Source organism: Limulus polyphemus, unplaced genomic scaffold (assembly GCF_000517525.1).
Source record: "Limulus polyphemus unplaced genomic scaffold, Limulus_polyphemus-2.1.2 Scaffold141, whole genome shotgun sequence".
Lineage (NCBI taxonomy): Eukaryota > Metazoa > Arthropoda > Merostomata > Xiphosura > Limulidae > Limulus > Limulus polyphemus.
In genome coordinates this window covers 633,725-645,493 of record NW_013665751.1, presented here as the reverse complement: position 1 = coordinate 645,493, position 11,769 = coordinate 633,725, and the positions used below count along the sequence as shown (strand labels likewise).

The 11,769-nt window shown below is 32.2% G+C and overlaps 1 protein-coding gene across 1 annotated transcript in view; it reads left to right on the top strand.

The window, feature by feature from the left end:
- The first annotated feature begins 6,657 nt into the window (after positions 1–6,657).
- Positions 6,658–11,769, top strand: part of LOC106474738 (zinc finger protein Gfi-1b-like) — a 19,743-nt gene continuing 14,631 nt past the window's right edge. The window contains exon 1 of the mRNA XM_013935434.2: positions 6,658–7,122. Within this exon, the coding sequence (XP_013790888.1) occupies positions 7,000–7,122 (123 nt within the window). The 5' untranslated portion in view covers positions 6,658–6,999. The remainder of the gene's footprint in view (positions 7,123–11,769) is intronic.

The window sequence follows — 11,769 nt, the reverse complement described above, 5'->3', positions numbered from 1 at the left end:
AAATAGCCCATTGTGTAGCTTTGTGCTTAACTTCAAACAAACAAATATTATCAATAGCTTTATGCTTTTGATAAGGTACCGCAAAAAAATATTAGATGAGCAAATCAGTAGGGTTTAAGGAAAGATTAATTAACTAGATTGTAGGGAAGTTGGATGGCATAAAGGAAAATTTTGTTATTAATGGAGTCCTGTTAAATTAGACCCTTATTAGTAGCGGTTAGTATCTCAGCGGTTAGAACTTTTGCCTTTTATTTTTCTTATTTACATTAATGATATTGATATGGGCATTACTACATAACTGATAAAGTCTGCCAACGACATTAAACTTTTGAGTATTTCTAGCTGTATTGAGTATGTTGAGATAGTATAAAATCACTTGGACCAATTGGTAAGTGTAACAAATACTTGGTAAATGACCTCTCATTATATTCAGTACTAGGTATGTATTTGGTTTATCATAATTTGAATAAATTATCTAATAAAAATTGTAACCATTTCAATAACTTTATTGTAGACAAAGGTGTTGGTAAAATGGTAGATTAGTCACTCAAGACGTCAAGGCAATGCTACGTTACTACTAAGCCTGTAGAATTTTAGGGTGAATTTTTATTGGTATATTGATTACAACTCAAAAAGGTAATTATTTAATTTTTGTGATCACCAATTACGCCTCATTCGGAATATTGTGTACAGTTTTTGTCTTCTTATTTAATAAAGGATAGTGTATTTTTGAAAAGGGTTCGGGTGGGAGCTATTAGGATGATTCGTTGGACGTGTGGATTATCGGACCAGGGATAAATTAAGATCTTTTTTTTTCTCCTGAGAAAAGAACGATAACAGGAGACTTTGTTGAAGTTTACAGATTACCCAGGGATAAAGGCTTGTGATTTCTTTATGCTAAATGTTGAGACTAAATATAAAAACGATGAGATGACACAGTTTAAGATTTAGAAAAGAGGCTAGGCTCCAGTTAAGATAGTTTTATTTGTTTAACAGAGTGACTGGCTTACAGAATGTTGGCAATAGTAAAGGCCAGTACTTTAATAGGGGAGTCGATTATTTTTTGAAAAGTAAAAGTTTAAACCCACCTTTTTACCTAGGGGTGTATGTATAGGGACAGTTTTTAAAGACCAAATGGTCCTTTGTTGGCTTATTAATGGATTATTAATATATTATACTTTTTTTGTATTTCCTATCAATGTTTGATTTCAAAATATATATATTGTTCTTGAAAAAAGGCAAAAACTCAAATGCTCGATCAACTGAAGCAATTTAATTGTTTGCTACTAGATGGCACTAGAAGCGTAAAGTGACCATTCTCAGTATAGTGTATTTGAATGAGTAATTTCTTTGCTATAAAAGGTTTTTAAAATACGATATAAGCATGTTCAATTAAGTAATCACTATTTGGATAGATGTTAAAAGCTTTTTTGGAGAAAATATTCCGATATTATTAGTGTTTCAATAAAATATTTGATATCATGAATCATTATAGCGTATTCAGACTTAATTTCATGAGTACTTTAGATCACCAAATTTGGTATTCAGAAGAATATCATAAGCAATAAAAAAAATCATGTTGTTTCTGTAGAAAGAAATTTCATTTTGAATCAAGATAGTTTGTGCTTAGAAGTCAAATTAATTGTCACAGGGAAGATTTCATAATGATCATTGATGAATAATTTGTACCATATCTATAAACATGTCTTGAATATTTTTTCATATAATTATAACTACTTACGAGACTATTATAAAGCTAATATAACTATTAATAAAATATGGTATACTAAAACGTTCATAATTGAGGCGGGTCCTTGCTTCTACACATAAAAATTTTGCAACTTATAAATCATGGGGGACCGGGCATGGCATAGCTAGGTGGTTAAGACGCTCGACTCGCAATCTGTGGGTCGCGGGTTCGAATCCCCGTCATACCAAACATGCTCATTCTTTCAGCCATGGGGCGCTTTAAGTGATGGTCAATCCCACTATTCGTTGGTAAAAGAGTAGCCTGAGAGTTGGCGGTGGGTGGTGATGACTAGCTGCTTTCCCTCTAGTCTTACACTACTAAATTAGGGACGGCTAGCGCAGATAGCTTTCGTGGAGCTTTGCGCGAAATTCAAAAACAAACAAACCTATAAATCATGGTGTTTATAATTTTCGTAAAATAATAATACTTCATGAAAGAAGAAATCCGAATAAAATAGAAGCAAATTAATTAGAAATTTCACTGTCCTCGCCACTTTCTTTTTTAGCTTGTGGCTTTACATAACTTAGAATACAAAGTAGAACTGCATTTCTAAAGACTATTTTTATTTAACAATGATTTTAGAAATGCGTTTTATTTTTGTCTTCCATGACATCATTAGGATAGATATTACAGGTTTATGACAAAAGCAGTGACCCCACCCCCCATTTTAAAAAATTCACACGGATAACCACAGATCATAAAAAAAAAACAAGATAAGAGAAATAACTGAGTAAAATATCCTATAATTGCTGTATATTCCAATTACCCGCATTGAAGGCTTAAGTACTCCAAAATACTTGCAAAAGATGTGGGGCAAAATAGTTTCGTTTGGAAGAGGTAGAAGTTAGAAAAATTATTCATATAACTGTCGAAAGGGAAGTTACATATATTTTGTGTAGTCTGAATTACTACTACATAAATAGTGGTCGTTATCTATCAATAGTGTGTCCGCGGCAGCAGTGAGAATATCGTTTGTAAAAGACATATTAAGGATTTTATTTTGTTTGGTTTTGTGCAGAAAGTTACACAATAATTATCTGTGCTCTGACCACTACTGGTATCGAAACTCAATTTTAGCGCTATAAGCCCTCATACTTGCCGCTGAGCCATCAGGAGGTCATATTAACGAATAATTGTAGTTAAGCTTGAATGAAATAGAATTGTAAATTATGTAATAACCAAATTATCGGAGGAAAAGCTAGAAAATAAATATAACAATAAACGCATGCCTCTAAAACAAAATATTTGCTTAAGTGTGAAGTATGAAACCATTCAATTCTATCTTTTGATAGGGCAAGTTTCATGGTGGCAAGAACAATTGTACCCAATATGCAGGTAAAAAGAATGTTTTTATTTTTAGTGATACTTCATTTCTTGCCGAAAATATGTTAATGAGTATGAAATTTGTTTGTTTACTCCGTTTTAGATTACTTTACATACTTACAAATAATTATTAGTTTACTACACAACTGTTTACAAATAACTATTAGTTTACTACACAACTGTTTACAAACAATTATTAGTTTACTACACAACTGTTTACAAATAATTATTAGTTTACTACACAACTGTTTACAAATAATTATTAGTTTACTACAGAACTGTTTACAAATAACTATTAGTTTACTACACAATTGTTTACAAACAATTATTAGTTTACTACACAATTGTTTACAAACAATTATTAGTTTACTACACAATTGTTTACAAATAATTATTAGTTTACTACACAACTGTTTACAAATAATTATTAGTTTACTACACAACTGTTTACAAATAATTATTAGTTTACTACACAATTGTTTACAAATAATTATTAGTTTACTACACAATTGTTTACAAATAATTATTAGTTTACTACACAATTGTTTACAAATAATTATTAGTTTACTACACAATTGTTTACAAATAATTATAAATTGCTACTTCTATGTACAAACTGTAGTAAATCGGCAACATTTATTTATTTGGTTTGGACTCTCATACAGCAAACCTACAATCCGTTTGTTTCGTCATATGTGTTGTATGCAAATTGTGTTACTTGCTACGCTGGTATATCTAGATTGAAACAACCTGCTTCATCAAAAGGTGTTTCAGAAGTCTTTGTTATTTGAAGTTCTAACGAATAAAACTTAATTATTGTTTTCAATTAAAATTGACCGTTAATGTTGGTTGTTGTTTGTAATTAAGCACAAAGCTACACAATGGGCTATCTGTGCTCTGCCCACCACGGGTATCGAAACCCGAATTTTAACGTTGTAAGTCCGCAGACATACCGCTGTGCCACTGGGGCGGAACCGTTAATGTAACAGAACGTAAACATACATATATTTTTTACATGAGGATAGTTCTTTACAATAAAAGATTCGACTTAGAAAGAATATAGATTTACAATATTTAGACCCCAAGCACCCATGGACATTTCTTTAATTAGTTCATGGCATCATACTTAAAAAGTTAAATAATTACTATGTTTTCAAGATTTGTATCAAAATTTTAATATTATTTCATTGTATATTTTTGGCGTAATATTTAAGTTTAAATTAGTTTTAATTAAATGTGATGCCATGTAGTATACGGAGATCTATAGTCAGTTAAATGAAAGTTTGAATTATTTGCATAAGGATAAATGCATCGTTTTATCTAACTCTAACAAGTTTGTTATTTTTGATGTTTCATTACTGTAATATTGGTTTTATTTGAACCATTTTCAGTTATGGATGCCAAGCTGTTTAGAAAACTGTTAAGTTTATTTGGTAATGCACTTAGTTTCACTTGATTTTTTTCTAAATCCTAGAAAGATTTTCTTGTGAGATTTTGGAATGACGTATGAAGATCTTTTCAAATTTGTCACTAAATTCAATTTTTTCATAACTAAAGAATCATAATACGTTTGTCTAATAAACCCAAAGTTATTGATCACCTTATAAAAAACTAGCTTATATTTTTGATATTATACCAAAGGGTGGAATAGTGTATATGAATGCGTTTGGAAGCAAGGTAAAACGTTGATTATTGTAAAAATATTCTTTATTGAAACATTTTGATTTGTCACTCAGGGCACGTGATCTAAAAAAAAAAAAGAATGTGAACCAGAGTATTCGTCATGATATCTTCGTTCTTGTAGTAAGTAGGCCATTGAACATGTGTAATCTAAAGTAAATATAATATAATATAACCTTATAGAACTCATTCAAAGTTACTAATTTCTTATGGGTTAAACACGAAATCAAAGCACTGGTTTGTTCACGTGTAATAATAAATCCTTTTTATTTTGAAATTATAAATACATCCGAATTAATGTTTAAAGCAACATATATGTTTTAATTAAGATTATTATTTACAGTTTATTTAATTTAGTTTAACTGAACGACTTTTAGAACTTTTATATTTGCAGTGAAAGTTCACAATTTAAGAATCAGTGCTGCTCATTTTTATTTAAAAAAAGTTATAGTTAAAGATGTTTCCCTGGGTGGAATTTTGTACATAGCTCTTTGTTTACAATGTGGTCTCCAATAAAAAGTTTACAATACATATTTTAAGAGATTTGTTTCTTCGAAACGAATTTCATCAAGCAAAGATATAACACTTCCAAGAATGTTAATGTACTTACTGAAATACAGCAGCCAGTACTTGATTTAGCAATCAGCCGGTCAAGTTCTGCGCAGATAGCACATCGTCCTGTTTTCAGATGAGTAATGAACGATTTCGTCATCGGAATGTGGCCTACTGTACGTTCATTATGAAATGCGTTTAGATGGAGACTCTGTATTTATATACATGTATAAATTATAATAAAAATGTTTTATAAATAAAATTACGAAAAATATGTTCATTTGTTGGGTTCTATTGGATCTTCCAGCTGTAATATATATTTTCTTCTTACTTCTTTTCGTCACCATGATGCATATCACGTAATCCAAATAGATATATGCAACTGTTCGTATGTCTGTTTTCCTCATAACGTATCTTGATTTTTTTATCGTAACTTGTATTGCAAAATAATATAAATATATATACATTAAATCATTTCTGGAAGCTCCCCGGTGGCACAGCGGCATGTCTTCGGACTTATAACGGCAGAAACCGGGTTTCGATACATGTGGTGTGCAGAGCATAGATAGCCCGTTGTGTAGCTTTGCGCTTCAACTACAAACAAACATGTCTGGAAGACACAAATCTACTTGATGACAGGGCCAAAGCGTTCCTTGCACCAAGAATATTTTATTGTTTCTTAAACATAAACTTTTTTTATAAAGGCCTCAGAATAACGACTAAAAATATAACAGCTAGTTACTGCTGTCATATTTCACAAGCAACCCACAGGTAGATCAGTAGTAACTTTACGTATTTGCAGTTCTAAAATCCTGGGTTCGATTTCCCACGCTTGAAAGAACCAAGATAGCCCACCGTGTAGCTTTGCGTTAAGAAAACAACTTTACAAGTTAACTAATAAGAAATAAATCAGTTCTGTTGACGCCATTCAATCGATGATAAAGATCATACAGGACCAATGAAACGGCGATGAGTTCACTTTCAGTTTTTTTGTTTTTGTATGCGTGTGTGTGTGTATTGAAAACGGGTTTGAAAAATTCACCCGTTCAGGTCCTATCTCTTTGATTTCGGCAAAGTATAAAATCAGCTGACAATATTGATATAGCGTTCTATCTTATAAAAAAAATTATTTATACATTTTACATTGAAACTAAAATAATAAAAAAAACACTGTGCGGAAGATCCGCTGCAAGTCCGTGTACCTGCATTTCAGAAAACATGTTGTGTCAAGCGCATACACGTTAGCAAACAGCTTTGTTCATTCACAAACCAGTCAAGCTGCATGAACAGTACGGCCTACTTTAACCAATCAAACAAGTAGGGGATTATTCAGAAGTAACTAACCAATACCAGTGCTCAGGACGATGACGTTAGAGTAGGACATGCACAATACTCACACTTAAGACCATTAAAAGTTGGACGCTGTAAGAATTCATTGATAAAACTGTTGTTAGGAGACATTAAATGTTTAGATATACTCGACCGAGCTCGCTGCTTGGATCAGTGACTTTAAGAGTTTAAAAGTGAACATTTGCGCACGCACAGAATTTACGAAATAGGGGATCACGCTATGCCTTTAATCAGCCTATTCTGATACAACTTAACGCGGTGGACGATAACGCAGACAGTGTGTCTCTGAAGCATTGATAGTCCGTAGGCTCTCTAAAAACTCACTCTGTATTGAGTTACGGACTATGGATAGAAGTGTGTTAATGGGAACAAATCAAGTGCTTGAAGAAGATCAAATCGTTCCGGACTGCATTCTACCCCCAAAGATAAAAGGAGTAGAAGGATCATCCTTTGATTGGAAAAAACCAGTAAGCTAATTTCTTTAAAGATATAGTACAAAAGTATCAAGATAAAGAAATATTTATGTAACAGCAGCATGTTATATATATACATATTCATACATAGTAATAGTTTAAGTAAGATGTATAAATACTAGCACGTATCTCTTGCTTTTTATATATACACACATATATACGTATGTATTTTGGGGTTTTACAGCACTGATGTGTTTTAGGGTTAGATGAATCGAGTTGAACCTGATTCACTGCAGTCATGTAGAACTACGCTGATAATAAAATTGGGCTCTATTTTTATGCAGTCTTTTTTTTTTTTTTGACAGGCTAAGTAAGACTGGCGTTGTATTGAGTAAACTATAAGGTATAAAAATAAGATCCACAAGTAATAAGTATGCAGGACTAAAAGTTCATATACTGCTCTTATTCATGAAAATCTGGTTGGGAAGGCGGGCGAGCTGAAATAGCAAAGGCAGAGATTCTCAAAGAGAAAACAATGAAGGGGAACGAGTCGAAGATCAACGAACATTTTTTTAGAAGACTTCAGAAAATTCAGAGTAAAGTGGTTGCCTGAAAATAAAATTTTCTTCACGGAATAGGAAAGAAAATAGGATTCAAGATACTCGAATTGATTAGTTTTTCTGCAAAGTTAAATACTAATTCTTGTTACAAAATGTTACCATTGTGAATAAAGAAACTGCTAGAATAATATTTCGTACATTTTACTCTGTAGGCTTATACAAACAGAATTATAAAATTAAAAAGGTTTGAACTTGTGTTTGGAAAACAAAACAGAAATCCGCACTCAACATCTCGTAAACTAGTCGATAGTTAGAACTAAGAACTTGATCGTCACGTCCGTCCGGACAAATCCGTGTCAACCTTTTGCAAGATCACCTAAGGGCCAGAACTAATAACCATTAGTTTTCTGGAAAGGGGCGGATGTATGACTCATACATTGGCATTCAAGCCAAACCATTTTATTGACATTTCTGTAGCTTCTTCGTCCTGTGCACCGGTTATGACACATAACTCTTACCGGAACCTGTCTTAAACATGAATTACGGCGACCCGGGATGTACAAAACTTGTTACAAACGATTACATAGTGATGAAATATGTCTGTTAACAATTTCGCAAGTAAACAAAGAAGTGTTCGATTAATTCGCTGTTTTCTTGTCTTCTACGTATGTGCATTTTAAGACTATGACAAAAGCATACTGGTTAAAAATAAATATATTTTTTGTTTTTCATAAATAATGCTAGACGGAGAAGGTAAATATTGTTTATTAGCGCAGATCTAAACAAGGAAGTATCTGCGTTCCTTCCGCTGCTAGGAATCGATCCCACCATTTTAGCATTGTAATTTCATAAACTTACTGTCAGGTTGGGGGAAGGTATTTATTAACTTGCATTGCACTAAGACTTACCATATTGACTATCCAATAAAATTATAAACTTTGTTAAATGGTTTTGCAAAGCATCTTTTATCAGACTTTCCAAAACTTTTCCCACAACTGATGTAAGACTAACAGGCTTATAATTACTGGATGATAATTTAGTTTAACTGGTAATTATTGGCTTCAATGCTCTGTTATAATAATGGTTCTTTAAAGGGAAATTGTTTGTTTGTTGAATTTCGCGCAAAGCTACTAGAGGGCTATCTGCTCTTGCTGTCCTAATTTAGAAATGATAGACTAGAGGGAAGGTAACTAGCTAATCAATATTACCCACCACTAACTTTATCAACGAAATTGACCGTCACATTACATCGTCCACATGACTGAAAGGGTAAGTATGTTCAGTGTCAGGACTCGAACCCGCGACATGCAGATTGTGGGTCGAGATCTCTAACCACCATGCTATGTCAGGCCGATGTAAAATTAACAATAGATATAATGTAATTCAAGTGTCTACACAAGTATAGCAAGTACTTAGCTAAAATATTTGTAAATTTCTTTTTCTACTTATCCAAATGCCATAATTTTCATTTTCTTCAGAATTAGCATTTTTTATTGTTTTAGGTGACTTTATCTTATCGGTCTTGCAGTAAAAGGGCAATATTCAGGTAATAAGTGAGTTAGGGTGTTGATAGCAAAATGAACATTAAGTAATAGTTGCGAATAAAGCAAGTGTTAGTCAACAATCCAGTAAATGTTCTAATGACACTGAAACCTTTTTGTGAGTGTGTAGACCTTAGTTGTAAGTGGAATCGTTTCTATCAAGATCTATACTGATGCTTAACAAAATGCACAATAGAGGAAGAGAGCTTGAAAAAAATGTTCAATTTTTTTGGGCTAAATAGTTAACATTTGGCAAAAAATGTTTTGTTCTCTGGGAAAAGTAGTGACATATATGCAAAAGAAAAAAAATTTAAACATACAATTAATGCATACATATATGTGTATATATCAATTTAGTTTGTGTATAATTACCTCCGTCACATGTGTGGTACATTTAGCCTCAAAGTTTTGGTCTGGTATTTATATTATCAATATGACAGTTTGAGGATAAGAATAGGATGAGCTATACGTATGGAAGTTATTGTTAGACTGGGATAGCGCCAAGCCATATGTCTCCTTTCTCGCTATAAGCTTTGTCAAATTCTATAACGAGGAATCTACTTTGAGACTAATAAAGTTTTCTTCGTTACCCATTCAAGCTGTTTCTAAACTTTATAAATAGTACAGTGTTGTGGAATAGAATATTAGCTTTCTTAATGTTATGCGTGTGTGATTATGACGAATAGAGATAGCTAACCGAATTCTGGTTCTCGGTAAATGTTACTATGAATTATGAGTTCAGAAACGACGGAAGACTTTCGAAACGTTATACTCTACACTTGTGTTTCTATACAACAGGCAGTTGCCGTCCATTGTAGTGTACTCATCACGAATACTCTGCCGAAACAATCTATCAAAAAAAAAGAGAATACAGTTTGAAAAGCATGCATTTTATTCTCCTAAACATTCTATTTCGGTCAAATAAATCATACGATATGTGAAAATATGTTTAAATCTTTTAATCAAGCAAATGTGGTGCACATTTGCAGCCGTGACAAACTTTGTATTGTCTCCATGGAACAATTGGCTTGTAAAATGGATAAGCAACAGGCAAAAACAAGTCTCGAGCAACCATAGGAAATATCAATTATGTTAAGTCTAAGGTACAGTGAACTTATCGCTACTCACCTCTGATTTTTGACAACTTACCTTGAGTAAATATTTACCATTAATTAACTATAAACATCAAAACAAATATCACGTACTATTATCGAGATATTTTTTTAGTATGGAGAACTGAACGCAAGACTATTTACCCACACCATATTCCACTTGAGATATAGGCTAAACCTGTATGTGAAATGCATTGAATAGCTTTTTACAGGTATTGTGCTTTGTCCAGCTACGATATTCGAACGTAAGATCAACACCACTAACATTTACTACAGTAGAAAAGCTTCGTAAACTGGTACTTCTTTGATTATTAGATTGAGTAATTCTATAAACTGAAAAGATTAAGTCCTATTATAAATGCTGAAATGAAGGGTTTTATCGCAAAACACGGAGCGTGGAGCTGAAGGTCAGTTGCTGCCTAATTTTGAATTTTACAATGCAGTTTTTTTTTTCATTTCTTGTTTTGTAAACTTTATTAAACAGAATTATATAACATTTTTTTAAAAGTCATAATCAAATTATTATTTAGAATACAGAAAAGTGATTTTGCCTGTATCTTGGGCAATAAACTAGCTAGAGAAACATGACTCATATCCTCACCGTATAGCTTAAATACATCATCATACTGCAATTTCATTCCTGATGCGATAGGCTTAGAACCTGAAGAAAATATGTCACATTATATGAAACTGTTCGCTGGTTTAATCTTGCATCAATATTGCTACGTATAGTGTTTTAGGCAAATTTATATCTTTTATGTTAAACAGGAATTTAGAAATGATAATTAATCTATTAAATTATTCCAACACAGAAAAAAATAAAAAACACATACCAAAACAAATGAAAAGTCTGAACAATTCAAGTGTACGTGACTACTATTTGATTGTAGAGAATTTTATTTCAGATCGTGTTACACAGTATCATTAAAATTTGCGCATCTCAGTCACATAGAAACGGAAATGCTTATTATCTTGAATACTTAGGTTCGTAAACATCTTAAGTTTTAAACAGTCACAAATCTGAAAAGTTCAGTAATTTATTTCTTTGATAATTAATTATACAAATGAAAGGTATGAATTTGATAATTTTAGGTTAAAACGCAGAATTCCGAGCATGATAATAAACATAAAATATACTATTTTTAGGTTCAAAAAAGTTAAACTTAAATCACCACATGCATTTCGTGCTAAATTAAAACTGCATCGAGCTAAGGTGTGCAATAAATAAAAATAATAATAATTTAGAGTAACAAACAATGTTAACAAAAGATGTACTATATTAAACCTCCCATTCGTGATTTTACACAGTAATCAATTTAATGTTTTATTTTGATATATATATATATATGGTCTTTGAGGCTACTGCCATTGGCCGTTATTTGTTATGGGCAGTAAATGATAGCTAGGATTTTATATTTCATAAATGAAACGTAGTCCTCTCGCCCGGCATGGCCAGGTGGTTAGGGCACTCGACTCGTAATCTGAGGG